The 15,639-nt window shown below is 41.2% G+C and overlaps 2 protein-coding genes across 3 annotated transcripts; one reads left to right on the top strand and one right to left on the bottom strand.

The window, feature by feature from the left end:
* Nucleotides 1–474: 474 nt before the first annotated feature.
* On the top strand, nucleotides 475–8,252 carry LOC141012779 (pre-mRNA-processing factor 39). The gene is made up of 15 exons (XM_073486300.1): nucleotides 475–557; nucleotides 2,107–2,375; nucleotides 2,491–2,616; nucleotides 2,719–2,837; nucleotides 2,953–3,120; nucleotides 3,254–3,434; nucleotides 3,544–3,648; nucleotides 4,169–4,286; nucleotides 4,394–4,548; nucleotides 4,651–4,777; nucleotides 5,180–5,451; nucleotides 6,017–6,201; nucleotides 6,306–6,380; nucleotides 6,703–6,874; nucleotides 7,743–8,252. The coding sequence occupies exons 1-15, from the start codon at nucleotides 500–502 to the stop codon at nucleotides 7,812–7,814; spliced, it is 2,202 nt and encodes a 733-aa protein (XP_073342401.1). The 5' UTR covers nucleotides 475–499; the 3' UTR covers nucleotides 7,815–8,252.
* A 1,484-nt stretch (nucleotides 8,253–9,736) lies between these two features.
* Nucleotides 9,737–15,639, bottom strand: ubxn1 (UBX domain protein 1). 2 transcript variants are annotated; one of them, XM_073487471.1, is made up of 10 exons: nucleotides 15,577–15,639; nucleotides 14,932–14,996; nucleotides 14,783–14,836; nucleotides 14,576–14,703; nucleotides 13,021–13,111; nucleotides 12,623–12,814; nucleotides 11,985–12,036; nucleotides 11,753–11,875; nucleotides 11,322–11,505; nucleotides 9,737–10,608 (listed from the first exon to the last, which is right to left on the bottom strand). In XM_073487471.1, the coding sequence occupies exons 2-10, from the start codon at nucleotides 14,988–14,990 to the stop codon at nucleotides 10,568–10,570; spliced, it is 924 nt and encodes a 307-aa protein (XP_073343572.1). In that variant the 5' UTR covers nucleotides 14,991–14,996; nucleotides 15,577–15,639; the 3' UTR covers nucleotides 9,737–10,567. The 2 variants fall into 2 exon arrangements, with proteins under 2 accessions (XP_073343572.1, XP_073343573.1); XM_073487472.1 differs by lacking the exon at nucleotides 15,577–15,639 and adding an exon at nucleotides 15,133–15,142 and having other exon boundaries at nucleotides 10,473–10,608.

Below are 15,639 nucleotides of genomic sequence, written 5' to 3'. Positions count from 1 at the left end.
CATATTTACGACTTCTCATCTCATAACTTTGCCTTTTCATCTCATCAATATGACTTTAATCTCATAATGTCGAGTTATTAAATCATATTCATGACTTTCTATTTCATAATTTTGACTTTTTAGCTCATATTTGACTATGTGTCTATAATTTAGACTGGAAATTGTAATCTGTTAATTTCAATTTTTTATAATTTCTTTTCTTTTATAATCTCATAAAAGTATTTGTTATTTTTTCCTTCTTTAACTGGCGGAAATGGCCTTCCATAAGATTTAAAGTTAATATAACATACAAACCCTAAGAGTCATTAGAAAATGAACACCTGGCAACAAGAAAGTACATTTAAATTTCAAAAAGATTTCCAGGATTGATTACCACAGTCTCCGTGCCAAACCATCGGCTTATTATATACAAAATAATAAATTTGTTGTGTTTTCGTGACAGCTGAGCATGGACGCCGTGTTGTCGCGCATGAATGACGTAAACGCGACGTTTTCCATCATGGCGGCGGAAGGCTGTGAGGAGATGAGCGGCAACGGGGAGCTCGAAGAGTCTTCAGGTAGTTTCATTAACGTTAATGAATTTATTATACACAGTTTCGTCTTTTCACAGATATCGTTGAACTTTTCATTCATCTGCAGGGATTTTAAATAACGCCGCCGATTGCACCTGTTTTAAGGACAGGCATGACAAGCTAGGCTAGGCTAACGTGATTTCAACACACCACGAAACAGCACAGTGTTCTGCTCACTAACTTTAATCCACTTACTGTCCTGTTTTTGAATACGTGCCTCGCGGCTACTTATCGCGTTTCGTCACAATTTAGTTGAATAATGTTAATAACAATTCAGATGTAGTGAAGTCAGCCCCGTTTGTACTCTGTGTACTGAGCTTTGTATGAATGAAACACACCTCTGCAGGTGTAAACAGGTGTTTTAAGAATAAAAGCCGAGAAATAGCGACTTTGTTCTTGTTTTGTTGGATGTTTTAGTCATGTGTGGATCACAGGCTGCTGGTAATAGTTAGTGTACTTACATTTTCAGCTGCATTATTGGTATGACTGCTCAAAGTAATCTCTACATCAGTCAAACCACAACCTATATGGATTTGACTGGAAGCCTAAAATCAGAGCACTGCTTACAGTCTGTGATTGATTTACTGCGAGATTGTTTTTACATCTGAGTCTGCACATGCAAACGTTTGGGGTTTTCACACATGGTTGTTGTTGTTGTTTAGGACATCATGGCCCTTGTTCCCAAAACTGTACAGGAAGCAGAGAATCTGTAAAGTTAATGAATTACATCACATTACATTCATGCGGCCAATAACTGTTTCCTGTAGAGGTTCATAGAATTTTTAGAAGGAAAAAAACAGCTAGATGTCATCATCCCCCCAAACAAACAGAGTATATTCACTGCCTCTGTAGTTTTGCTTGTCTTTATCATTTACAAACTAAGACAGCGAAAAAGAAAACGGCAGCACTCAAGTCTCTGTCTTTCTTTTGCCACCACGAGGGCTGCAACGAACGATTGTTTTCATTATTGATTAATCTGCCCATTAGTTTCGTGATTAAAGGTTCAATCAAATGTCAAACAAAAGAAGAGAAAATCCTCAGCACAGAGTCCAAAGTGACATCTTTAAGTTGCTTTTATTAAGTTGCTTTTGTCCAACCAACAGTCCAAAACCCAAATACTCTTCATTTAATATCATAAATGACAAAGAAAAGCAGGAAATTATTACATTTAAGAAAAAAATATGTGACATTTTTGCTTCAAAAAGGACCAATTAATCAATTCAAGCTCTAGCCACCACACCTTAAGAAAATAAAGCAACTTAAGGGGAACGTTTAAGAAAGGTAAAGGTTTAAAGTCGAGACACAACAACTTTCACTTTCTGTTTAGGACGATCTTGATTTTGATCCAAAAGATGAAGATTTGTTAAAAAACGTTGACTGTAACATTTTTCTTGCTTTTGTAATGTTCCTTGAAGCTTCACGGAAAATGTCTGAAGTTATTGTGATAAGTGTTAGTGAACAACAGAGGCTTACCTGTACAGTTCACTTCTGTTATGAGACTGACAAATTTACCTTCGATATTCCCCCTCTGTAGCTATGGAGGCCTCTGAGGCTCCTGCATCGCCTCCGACTGAGGTGGTGAAGATGTCAGAAGAGAATGGCAGTGCTTCTGAGGTCCATGAGGCCCCTGAAGCCCCTGAACCCCCCGTAGGCCCCCACCCTGAGTCCTTCTCCATGCCCCCGGCTGCAGAAGACGAGGAGGGAGAGCTGCCTGCCGACTTTGAGCGTCTTTGGAAGGCCGCCCACGACAATCCACAAGACTTCACCAGCTGGACTGACCTGCTGCAGTACTGCGAGCAAGAGGTGTGTTTGTGTGTGTGTGTGTTGCATTTGTGCATTGACTTTTGTCGCCCCCATGAGGCCACAAACCATGCAGGTCTGGAAGCTGTAGGGTATAATATTTCTCTTCTCTTCTCAGAGTCATGTCACAGCATCCCGCAGAGCGCTCGAGGCCTTCCTCGTCCGCTACCCGCTCTGCTACGGCTACTGGAAGAAATTTGCCGATCTGGAGCGCCGCGCCGGGTACAACGACAAAGCAGAGGAGGTACAACGGGAGAGAAAGTAGCCACAATTAGATGTGCATTAAAGAAGTGTTTTCCACAGGTTTTTATGAGCTTATGATCACGTTTGTGGTGTGTTGTGTCAGGTGTGCATCCAGGGTCTGCAGGTGATCCCTCTGAGTGTAGATCTGTGGATCCACTACATCAATCTGCTGCTGGGAACACTGGACATGAACCTGCCCGAGTCGCCCGTGCGGATTCGCAGGTAGATTAACATTCACACACACATTTAAAAGCTGCCAGTTCACCTCTTGCATGGTAGCACAGATAAAAGAAGAGAGAATACAACGAAAAAGTGAAAGTTGTTTTCCAACCCGCAGAGTGTTTGAGGATGCGGTTCAGGCAGCAGGTCTGGACTTCCACTCGGACCGGCTTTGGGATCTTTATATCGAGTGGGAGAAAGAGCAGGGGAACATGAAGAACGCAACGGCTGTACTGGACAGAGTCCTCAAAGTCCCCACCCAGCTTTACAACACACACTACGACAAGTAAGATCAGACCAATCAAAATCGTATTGAGGAAAGACTCATCTTTGCCTTTCTCAATTTCTCGCTCTTTTCTTCTTCCATTAATCTCTTTATGCGTCCTGCTCCATCTTCTCCCGCCCGCCCTCTCCGTCAGGTTCAAGGAACACCTCAACAGCCAAGAGCCCAAAGAGATTCTCCCCCCGGAGGAGTACGAGGAGCTGAGGGCGTCGTGCCGTCAGAGTCAGAAGGCGGAGCGTGCCGAACAAGCCCAGGAGGAGGAGGAGGAGAGGCCGCCGGGGGAGGAAGAGCCCGCCACACCCGAGGGCACAGACACGGTGAGTAACACATTCAACCCTGACAGGATTTCAGAGTAATGACACGTTTTAAATTTAGATACAAATGAGATGTAAATTAAAGAGATTATTTTTATGATTTTGTGTCCAGGAGGAATTGATGCAGAAGATCAGGGAACAGGTGCTTCTTCACAGGGACAAAGTTTACCAGGACAACGAGGGAGAAGTCCGCAAGAGATGGCACTTTGAAGACGCTGTGAGTTTCTCTTCCTACTCAACTCTGTTAGTTTATGATTTCTCTCTAAACTTTTTGTGCTTTCCCTCACTCTCTCATTCAGGCAAATTCTCAATATGCCTGTGTGCACAAGGCTGAAGACAGTATTCATGATTCTTGTGCCAAAACAGAACAATCTTTAAAGCAATATTGTGTTTTAATTGTGCAAATGGAGAAATTCATAAACAATTTCAAGTCTGCTGATAATCTTCTGCAAGGCATTTCAAGTTTGAGAAAAAAGATTGCATAGTTTCTGGATTGGTGATTAAATAGATCATGATATTTATTTTTTTGGGACATATCTGCCAACCCTTCTTAATGTTATTTCATGTTAAGTTATCCCAAGTATCCTTTAATGTTATTGTTTTGGGTTTTACAGGAATTGATTCAGCGTTAGTTTCTATTTTCTTGTAAATATTCTGTTGTCTCTGTTTATAATTATTGGTCTTTCATCACTTTCTACCTCAGAAACTGAATCTTTTTTTTTTTCTCTGATCTGTAGATTAAACGTCCGTACTTCCACGTTAAGCCACTCGACCGTCTCCAGCTGCGGGCCTGGCACTCCTACCTGGATTGGGAGATCGCTCAGCTGAGCATCGACTCCAAAGACTCCGACCAAGGTGACTATGTGAAGATACTGCCCGCTGTCAACGTTATAATAGTGATTCTAGACATCTGTGTTACTGTCTAAAGCGTCCACAGCTCTGACACCATTTTCTCCGATTAGATCCAAACCAGGCAGCCACAGAGGGGTCGGAGGTCACAGCACAGCCTCAAGAAGCACCAGAGGATGCTGCGGTTGCCCGTGACGACCACAGGGTTAGAATCCTCTTCGAGCGCTGCCTGATCGCCTGCGCTCTGTATGAGGAGTTCTGGACCAGGGTGAGGAGAACAGGGTGTTTGTGTGTGACTAAAATTTAGAGAAAGAATACACAAGAGCATATTTCAGTGTGTATTAATGTCCCGTGTGTATGTGTCGATCAGTACACTCAGTACCTGGAGTTGCAGAGTGTGGACGAGGCTCGGGCGATTTACAAACGAGCCTGTGAGGTCCACCTGACGTACAAACCCAACATCCACATGCACTGGGCCACCTTCGAGGAGAGGCACGGTACGACACAACACACTGAACACACTGATAATAAACTGAATATCTTTGGAATGTGGACAAAACAAGATATTTGTGGATCTTCTTCAGCTTTTGGAACACTGATCAACATTCTTCTCAATCTCAATCCTCAATCAGTCCGTGTTTCTTGGTGCATTACAGCTGCATGTAGATCAGTGGAATAGTGTAAAAACCATCTGCAGGACAGTGTATCTTGCGCTTCAACGTGCAACAGAACAAACGAAACATGGAAAAATATTACTTCATTACACACAGGGTATCTTTCTAAAAATGGAGTAAGCCTCAAAACTTCACATCAGAGTCCTTTTAAGGAAACGATTAGAGGCTTCTCTCCATATTTTGCATCCACCCCACTCATTAAAACTCCTTCATCCTCTCCATCAGGTGACCTAACCGAGGCCCGGCGAGTGCTGGAGGCTCTGGAGAAAACCCTACCAGGGTTGGCAGTGGTCCGTCTTCGCAGGGCGGCTTTAGAGAGACGAGCGGGCCAGCTGGACCAATCAGAGGCCTTGCTGCGGGAGGCGGTGGCCGAATCCAAAGAGAAGCCCACGCTACACGCCTTCTACTCCATCAAGCTGGCTCGTCTGCTGCTGAAACTGGGCAGGAACCCGAGCAGAGCCCGCAGGGTGTTACAGGAGGCGTTGGAGATCAGTCCGGTGAGAAAAGTTACTAACAGCCGCAAATATTTCAGCTAATATGAAAATCACAGGCTTTTGATCAAAGCCCTCTCATCTTCTCGTCCAAAAAACTTTTAATTTAAAAGTTAAAGAATGTCGGTGTAGTTCAGCTGCAAAATCCTGCTCATTTTCTATGAGACAATTTACGTACCAGTCGCTGGAATTTCTTTATTTTTCAGGAAGGAGTCACAGATATAAATCCACCACAACAATTCTGAAATACAAGTCTTAAATGAGAGTTTTTTTTTTTTTCAAAATCCACGAAAAATCAGTGAGGAATAGAGACTGTAGTGTAGCAACAGCAGGGCGGGCGTGTTTTATTTTACGGTCACTCTCAACCATAACACGAATGTGATCCGCCTAGAGGAGACTTTGCTCCACAAGATGGTCGATAGTTTTTTCACATAAATAAATAAAAATATGATATGCTGAACACTATGACTCAGATCCCATTTACTTTGTGTGGTACTAGCAAATTAAAATTGCCAAGACTCTGTACTGAAGACGCATAATGAATCTAGTTTGGCTATGTGTCCTCCCTCAGGATAACGATAAACTACACATGAACCTGTTGGAGCTGGAGGTGTCGGGGGACCCCTGGGCCTCAGCTGAGGCGGTGCAGGAGTGTGTGACCCGAGCCCTGGCAGCTCCCCTCACCCCAGACACCAAGATCCTCTTCTCACAGAGAGGCCTGCAGTTCGCCGAGGACTACAGCAACTCTATCCAGAGGTCAGAGGTCAACAACAGTCTTACTGGCAGATATCTTAAATCCAATGGGTCACGTAAACCATTCATCGACTTTTTGTTCCTCACTGTGTGTCTGTCCTCGACAGTGTGCTGTCTGTGTACGACGAGCACCAGAAGCTGCTGCAGGAGCTCGGTGGAACAAAGAGAGGAGCAGAGAACGGGTGAGAGGGGGAGGAAGAACCAGCTTAAAGTTAATCAAGTAAAAAAAAAATAAAAGAACGTCATAATTAGTATGACTGACTGGTTTCAAGTTATTACACTGATTTTTTCAGCACTATTAGAATAATTGAAAGCTTTTAAATGTTATTCTGTCAGCAACATTTTGAAAACTGACATAATTGCAGCTCCTACATCAAATTTTCTTTAAAAACCCATTCATGAGTTCAACGTATGAAAATGAAGTATGTACATGTTAGTATTGTAACATCAGTAATGAATGGGAACATCATGCATGCTTCTGTTTTGTAAAAATGTGATTTATAGGGATGAGGACCCGGAGAAGCTGAGCAAAAGTGACGACGGCTCTGCTGTTGCCGTGTCTGCAACGGCCCCACCTACCATGCCGCACGTCCCCATCACCACACCCCCTCCACCTGTGATGGGCGCAGACGTGAGCGCACAGGCCGGCTACGGAGGATACAGCAACTGGTACCAGGTAGGATTTGAGATTTTGACACAGACGGCGATATTTTCAAAACTGAAGATGGCTGTTTTGATGAAAAATGAACCAACACTGCGAAAGAATGAGGAGGAAGTTTGCTTTAATGAGGTGCAGGAAAACCAGAGTCCATAAAGTCATAAAGATTGTTTTCTTTTTTTATTGCTCTTCTTCTTATATTTATTTGGTCTAATGTGATGTGGTCTTTTTTTTTCATTGTTTTTATCCTTTTATTTGTATTTATTTATATTGACATTTTGTGTTCTATCTTTTGTCTTGTTAAATTTTTATCTGAACCTTTTTACTTTTCCTTCAAGGGCACACTGTGTAGTTTTGGAGAATAAATTCAAACTCAGAATTAAAATAGTTACAATATTAATGAGGTAATAATACAAACTCAAAAATATTTTTTCCATAACTGAACAAACGAGCTATACTCAGAGGAAAATGAGATCCACAGATCACTGTTTGAAGCTATAAAGGTGGCAGGGTCCGCCAAATATAAACAAAGTAAAACAGTATGAAACTGTGTTGTCCTTTAAGGTCAGTTTGTTTATTCAGTGATCAAAACAAAGAGAGTTTGTTTAGTTTGTTTAGGCATAAATCAGTCAATAAAGATCTTTCTCTTCTGATTACAATGTCTTCCTCAAAACTACATAGTGCACCTTTATTCTGGTCTGTTGTTACAATTATTATTACAAATTATATATTATGTAAACTAAAACAGGGTCCATATGTATCTAAAATGGTTTCACTGAAAGTAAACCGACTCTATAGTTGGGTTAGGTTGGGTTCATTTTGACAAAGAACAGTTTGAGATGCTCTGTGAAACTTATCATCACCTGTTTGTTGTGGTTCTTTCCAGCAACCGCAGTACGGCAGCTACGGCTACCAGAACACCTGGAACTACAACCAGGGCTACTATCCTCCCAGCTAAAGTGGGCGACAGTGACTGTGACACAAAATGGCCACAGGAAGCAGTTTGACCCCTAGTGACTTCTCAACCAGACGACAAACTGAACCAGCCGGTCGTGCTAAAACATCCCAGCATCCTCTCCTCTCCGTCCTCCTCTGAGTCACCTCACTGTCCTGGAGTCACAAGAGGTCGGCGGGGTTTTAGCATGTCGTGTCATTCAGTGTTGATTCTGAGGAACAGGTGGAATCATGAGGGAAGGAAACACCCATTCTCAGCACATCAGTGTCTCCATTTTAATCAGAAATATTTTTGTATTTGTTTGCTCCTGTTTTAAAGTCATCCAGTTTTATCAAAACTCTGCAAGCTGATGTACGATTGACATTTTGTACCATTCCAGAGTAGGCTAATTGTTGTTTTTCTAATGTATATAAAGGTGTTTTATAGTGTGTCACAACAGAACCGTTTTGTGTCACGTGTCTTTTTACTCACACTTCCATTATGAGAGTGAAAAAATCAACTCAGAACACACAGAACTCTGGTCTGTACACGAGGAAAGGCTCTGGTATGTGTCCTTCTCGATCAAAACAAAGGAAGGAACGGCCTCTACCGGTTCTCTTTTAGATTAAATCTTTTAAAATCATTCAGGGCGTTACCATCCAAAAGCAAAAGACGCAATGGACATGTTTCACGCTCTGGTGAAGAAAGTTATAGTGAATTTTAATGGACTTTTAGGATAAAGATAATGAGCTTAATTCATCCTGTTTTTGTCCATTAGTCTAATAATCTGAGGACTAGAGCCTCTGAAAGCCACTGGCTGAATAAACCAACAGGCCATTTTCACAGCAGATATTTTCACATGTCATGGCAGGACAAGCTCAGGTGTTTTTTGATCATCACTAAATCGTTTTCAGTATTTTTCTTTTTTTAAGGAAAGAAAGACCAAATTGTCTTACTGAGGGTTCTGAAATGTGAATATCTTCTAGTTTCTTTCCCCCTCTGACAGTAACCAGAATCACTCATAGATACCAGCCACCTAAATACGCTGGATTGGTTCAATAAAATCCCTGAAACTGACCACATCACACAACTCTTATAATGAAAATTCTGTTGAAGAGGTCGAGTCAGTTTTGATTAATCACCCTTTTGAAATCAATCCTCTTGAGTTTGACCAGTCCTGATAATAAGAGCAATGGCCAGTGAAACCAGGACCTTCTTACAGTTCCTACACAACCTCATTATATGTGCACTAGTTCAGTTCACTGTAGTTGTATGCAGTGATTGTATCTCTTAAAGGTTGAGGCTGCCAATATTCTAGTTCTCTTATTGTCAACACATCATATGAAAAGACGACAACAATGTGTCAACATGTCACAGAATTGTTCAGCTTCCCTATTGTGGCAACAAAATGTGTCACAAATGTTGTTTCTTTTTAAAAAAAAAAAAAAAAGTTCATCTTTGTAGTTTTGGACAACAATGAAGGTCTATGGCACAAAGGAAGATTTATCAAGCTTTGGCCACACAAACAGAATCAGTTCATTGTTGCTTTTCATTTCATGGGATTTTTTGACAAAGTTTTAAAAAAGAAATCACCTGCCTTGCTGTAAGGAAAGTTACATAGGCCGCGTTTCCACCACAGGAACTTCCGCCAGACACGAGGAACCTTTGGAGGAACTCGGTGCATTTCTACCGCAAGGACAAAGGTCTAAATTAAGTTCTGGGGACATTATTCACCTCTTAAAAAGTCCCTGCTCAAAAAGTATATGAGCTTTGAGGGTTTGGGCTTGATGGCTAAGCAGTTCTGATTTGTCGAGTACTTGCAGCATTTTAATTTCAGCCACCATTTTAAAACAAATCTGCAGCCACAAACCAGTTTTTGTTCGCTGTGCTTCGACACGTCAACATGGAGTTTCAGAAAAAAAAGCGTAAGACAGATGAAACAAAGATGAAGTCCAGGCCCTGTTGTTTAATAAAAAAGCAAAAAGCGGCAAAAATTACACTTAAAAACAGCATCACTTTTTTCTAAGTCAGCGGACTAATTTGCCCAATCTTCATGGGTCCTTTGACCATGCCGAAGGGACATTTTAGTTCCTTGAAATGTAGTTTCATGGACTAAAAGTTCCAGGTACTTTAGGCGGAAATGCGGCTTTATGTATGATATGTAGAAAATTCAGTCCACCATTATAATTCTCTGAGTCAGCTTTATTTTAAGTAGATTCTTGGTGATTATGCAGACATAACTGTCAATATATTTAACTTATAAAAAAAACTGGCAAAGTAGAATGTCACAAAATCAGGAAGATTGCGGGGATTAAATTTAAGGCCCTTCAAGAACCGATCGAGTGTGTCTAGTGTTGTACTTTGCTTTGTAACGATCATCTTAAAATTCAACGATTTTGTACTTTATCGTTTTTATAAATGAGTTGCTGAAAACCATGAAGCAGTATCCATCAGAAGCCAGCTATCTTCACTTTGTAAAAGTCCATCTCACTGCACACAAACCAAGCCATAACAAATCAATCAGCCCAGAATGGTGTAAGGCGTCATTCAGTGAGTTAACCCAAAATGTATTACACTATTACTCTCCAAAAACATCTTAAAATTAGTTAAAACACAATCTGAACGAAGCTTCGAACTGCGTCTTGTCTGCTTCAGTTCAGTTAGCTGGCTTATTGAGTGATACTGAACGGTGGCGGCTCTGTTCCTGGATCGATATCTTTCATGTGTTGATGCAGTGGAGGTGGTGAGGTAGGCTCACAGAGCGGATCCTCCTGATCTCACTTTTTGGTAACAACCAGCACAGCTGAAGGCACCAAACCTGCAAAAGAGAGGGAGGGGAAAGTCATGAAAGGCGATCAGATAGAGCCGCTGACTGGACAGTTATAAGTCCATACGGACAGTAAAACACTGGGAATATGTTAAAGGATATGTTCACAAAATTAAAAAATTTAGATATTAACTTTTAACCTTCAGGGCAAAACAGTGTTGCAGCATTCTCCTAAATAACTGAAGCAGATTGGGACTTTTAAAACCTAAGAAAACAACCGAAATAACATGAAATAGCTCCATAAAGCTCGTCCAGTGTAATCCAAGTCTTCGGAAGCCACAATATAACAAACTGAAAAGACATTATTTACACTCTCAACGTGCAGTCGAGCTTGTGCACCCACTTAAGATGGTGTGCACACTAACCTTTAGCTTCACAGCTGCAGTGAAGAGTTCAGCCTAAATAAGGGTGTAAATAACATCTTGACAAACAAATTTGGGATCTTGGGGCTCCCAGAGACTGGGATTTTGCCAGATGCGCTGTATGGAGCCATATTATGTTTTTGTTTTGGTTGTTTTTTTTATATTTTAAAAACAAGTTCCTGTCTTCTTCAGTTGTTTAGGAGAATGCTGCGACACGGTTTTCTGTGGAAATCCAGAAGTGTTTTGTGGACTACAATGCTTCACTATTCACATTATTCTCTTCGAATGCTGACTACAGAGATGTGCTCCATATTCTAACGTAGTTCCCAGTCCAGTGCTCACCCAGTTCCTTAAGGGGCTTCTCCATGTCCAGTTCGGTGTATACGTGGCGGGGGTACAGCGACAGCAGCGTGAAGTCCTGGCCCTCGGGCACGTTGCTGTTCATCTGCACGTAGACGCGCACTGCCGCCAGCGGCTCCTGGGCCTTAAAGACTGTGGCGATGGTCGAGCCGTCCAGCAGACGGACCTTTACGGTAAGGAGGAGGGAAGAGCAAGTGAAGGAGGAGGAGAGATGAAACAATGACGGAAAGGGTAATGTTTTTTGTCGTCTCATGCAAAAAAAATGTCTCATTAAAATAAATAACTGGTGATGGGACATTCCTTGTGCTATTTTGATACACAGGCTTGTGACAGAAAACAAAGGATGTAAAATATCCCCAGTGTGTTTTCTGTGCTTTATCATGTAGATGTACGAGTGTAAGTGAAGCCTGTACCTGTATCCTGGACTCATCATACTCCTTCTTAGTGGGTGGAGGGCCGTGGCTGGTGGGCGACGAGGGGCTGGGCTGGGCAGGTTGGGACGCTGCGGCTGTGCTCGGTGTTCCACCGCCTCCGAACTAAACAGGGAAAAAAAAACATCTAAGTTGTGACTGTTTCCAACGGAAGAGGTGGTAATAAATTCAATAAGAAAAAAAAAAGACGTAAACCGTTAAAAAGGAAGTTTACCTTTTGTGCTCTCTCCTCTCGGTCTCGTGCTATCTTTTCTTTAACCCTCTGCCTGATGGGAACAAAGACAAACAACACAGTGAGAGCCATAAAGAATGAACATTAGCTCCATGATTTAGCAAACTTTGACAGTCTAATTTGATTTGTTTTTCATGTCTGGTCTTATTATGAGTTTGTTATCTTGTACTGTGCCACAGAAATCCCTGCTGCTTGGTTCTTGATGCAAATCTATACATGTTGTTATGGTACCAGTGCTTGGAGCAGCCAATAAGGAAGAGAAAGTTGCATTTCAGCAATACTTTCTCACTTCTCATATACCAAATAAAAACATCATCGTATATTGAATATTAATATTTATTATATTACATATTATATGATAAAACATAGTATTATTAGTGTACTGATGTTTTTATTTGTTCCTCAGTTTTATTACGTTTAAAGATCAAGGAAATCCACTGTTACAAAGATACGTTCTTATAAAAGTTTGATATGATTCAAAAGCAAATCAGAAATCATATTAAATAATCATGATCTCAATATTGAGCAAAATAATCTGTTCACAATTTTCCCCATAATCGAGCAGCCCGATCATCTGCTGCATCATTATCCGAATAAATGTGCGATAATGAATATCTTACCTTGCCAGTTTGTCCTCCATCTTCTCTCTCCTGCGCTGCTCGGCGAGTTTTTTCATATCGTCATCCTGCAGCTTTTGGCGAATCTGCTGCAGCTCTTGGCCCTGTTTCCTTCGCTGCTTCTCCCTCTCCAGCTCTTCCTCCCGCTCTCGCTCTCTTCTCTCCGCCTGCTTCACCCGCATCAGCTCCTCTAGCCTGAAAAACAGCCAACACAGGCATCAGCTTACAGACAAGAAGGACAATCCTTGTTTTACTTAAACATTGGAGGTGTTCAATCTTTCTAACAGGATGAAAAATTGATGAACAGAAGTAGTTTAGGTCGTATTTTTAAATTATGTTTGTCTACAAGCTAAACTAATGGTCACATCCAACGCTGGAGGGATCTGTGTGTGTGCTCTTACCTTCTAACTTGCTCAAGTTTCTCCTCCTCCGTCAGTGGCCTCCTCGCACCTGTCTCACTATCAATGCAGGTGTTTTCTGCATCTTCTATCCCTGAAGCCAAAACAAACATACATGAGAAAGTGAAACAGAAAGAAACACAATAAGAGATCAAGCGATATGTTTTGAGTGGTATTGAAATGTTTTATGGTCAAGCACAAATCAAAGAAGTCGCATTCTGTCAAAACAACAACACACAAAGCGAAAGAGAAACTTACTCACTGAACTCATATCATGTTCAGTGTAAATCAGCAGTGACTTCCACTTAATTAAACTGAGCTAATTTAGATTTTAAATATTGTTTATAGATAGAAAATACACGTTACTGAGCAAGAGTGGACCATATGGAGAAACACCTCTGTGACGGTATATGCAATTTTATCCAGATGTTGGAAATTTTGTGGAAAAAATCAATTTAGAAACTGTTTTTGGATGAAACTACAAGATAGTAATGTCTGTTTTTGTCTAATCATGTATATTATACACCTGAACAATCAAGAAACTTCATACAAGAAACAACAGTTTGAAAGTTTTAAGTAAGGCTAAAAGTCACGACGGCAAAAGTGATTCTGACCCACCCAGTTTATCTATCGTTAAGGTTATCAATCTGTTTAGTTTCAGCAGATTATACGCTTCACACCGTGCGCATGTCAAAAAGGTCTATTCTGATTAAATGCTTGTTTAACAGATCAATTTATTTAGCATCCATGCTAAGGTGGAACAGCTGAAATCAATTTTAATTGGATTGAGAAATACTGTCCGTGTAACCGCAGCTAATGCAAGCAAAGCAAAGCTTATTACACTTGGAGATAACAAAGCGATGACCCTAACGGTATATAAAACATTCTGACAAGAAGCAAATGTATACTTTCTTATGATATACAGTATAAACATCTAACACATCCCTTGGTGACATTAATGGATAAGTTCATCCAAAAATGAAAATTCAGTCATTTTCTACTCATCCCCATACCGATAAAAAGTCAGCTGAAGTTTCGTACTCCACAAAACATTTCTGGACATCCATAAAAAACAGTGTTGCATCATTCTCCTAAACAACTGAAGTAGATGGAGACTTGTTTTAAATCATAAAAAAACACAAATAAACAAAAAAAACACTGGCAAAAACGGCTCCATTCAGCTTGTCTGGTGTAATCCAAGTCTGAATTAATTGAAAAGATGTTATTTAAACCTTCGATGTGCAAGAAATGTTTTTCCAAATCACTTTGGGATCTCTGGCAGTGGTAGGGACTTGAATTATGCCGGATGAGCTGTATGAAGCCATTTTATGTTGTTTTTTACGTTTTAAAACAAGTCCCTATCTACCAAAACGCTGCAACGCTGTTTTGCTGTGAAGCTCCAGAAATATTTTGTGGACTACAAAACTTCACCCAACTTTCCATATGAGTAGATAATGGCTGTCTTTGTTATTTTTGGATGGACTCGTCCTTTAATGGCATGCTTCTACCATGCTATCACAACCCTTCCTGCCTCCTAAAAAGCACAACATGCCCGGACCTTCAGCGGTGTCTGCTAGTGTCGGCTGTTCTGTGGTGGACTGGCTGTCTGCATTTCCTCCCAGGACGTTCGCTACAGGCGGCACATAGGGCTCATCGATGTCTGGGTCGTCCTCATGTTCCACTAACCTGTGGAAAGCACATCACACTTCGTTGATTACAAGAAGAAAGAGGGCCATGTCCATCCAGGCACTGATTTCAGTCTTACCAGTCCATTGCTTGTTCTATTCCCTGGTTTCCTGTCTTGGCCACCGCCTTTTCCCTGAAAACATGAGACACAGGTCACACAGATTCAGTCTCATGTTTTAAGTCTCAAATCTGGGAACTCCATGTGGAAATTTTCTGGATTTCACTCACGCTCTGTTTCTGTCAAAGCCCATCTCCAGCAGGCTCTCTAGTGTTGTTTGCTCTGCCATTTTGACCTGAAACAGATTGTGCAATTACCAGCATTACATTACATTACATTACATTTCTCAACTTTCATTTCGACATATCGTTACACTACAGTTACTCGCAGTTAATTCAAGGTGAGTCAAGATAATGGACAAGGAGGCAAACCTGAGTTAAACTGCTACATAAAGTCTGCACAAGAGCTCATTACTTAGCTCAGTCATGTGTGAACGAGCTAAACACACATTAGCACTGTCGAAAATAACTCTACGTGAACAAATACTCAACTTTGTCTTGTCTAGCAGCCTGACAAAATCCGTGTTTACCCATGCTCTCTAGCAGTAGCTATATAATATCAAAGCTATCGTTATGCTGAGTGCTAAAATTAGCATAAATGTGGCTAACGTTCAAATTAGCTTCGAAACTAGCTGTGAAGCTTCGCTGGCTAGCACGATTAAAAACGATCAGAAACTCTCCTGCGCTCTCTGTCACTTAAGATATTAATGTTTGTTTGTATGTCACATGTAAAGGCACACAGAGGTGTCATTTTATTTCTAATAGAAGTAATATCATTTAATATATTCATGAAGACAACGTTAGCTAGCTACTCACACATCAGTCAACACCGCTTCAACAGTACGGGAGCCAGCACAGGTCAAACAGAACCGCATGAGG

The sequence above is a fragment of the Pagrus major genome, chromosome 18, assembly GCF_040436345.1.
Source record: "Pagrus major chromosome 18, Pma_NU_1.0".
Lineage (NCBI taxonomy): Eukaryota > Metazoa > Chordata > Actinopteri > Spariformes > Sparidae > Pagrus > Pagrus major.
Note: the sequence above shows the minus strand (reverse complement) of the source record. Positions and strands in the feature narration are given on the sequence as shown.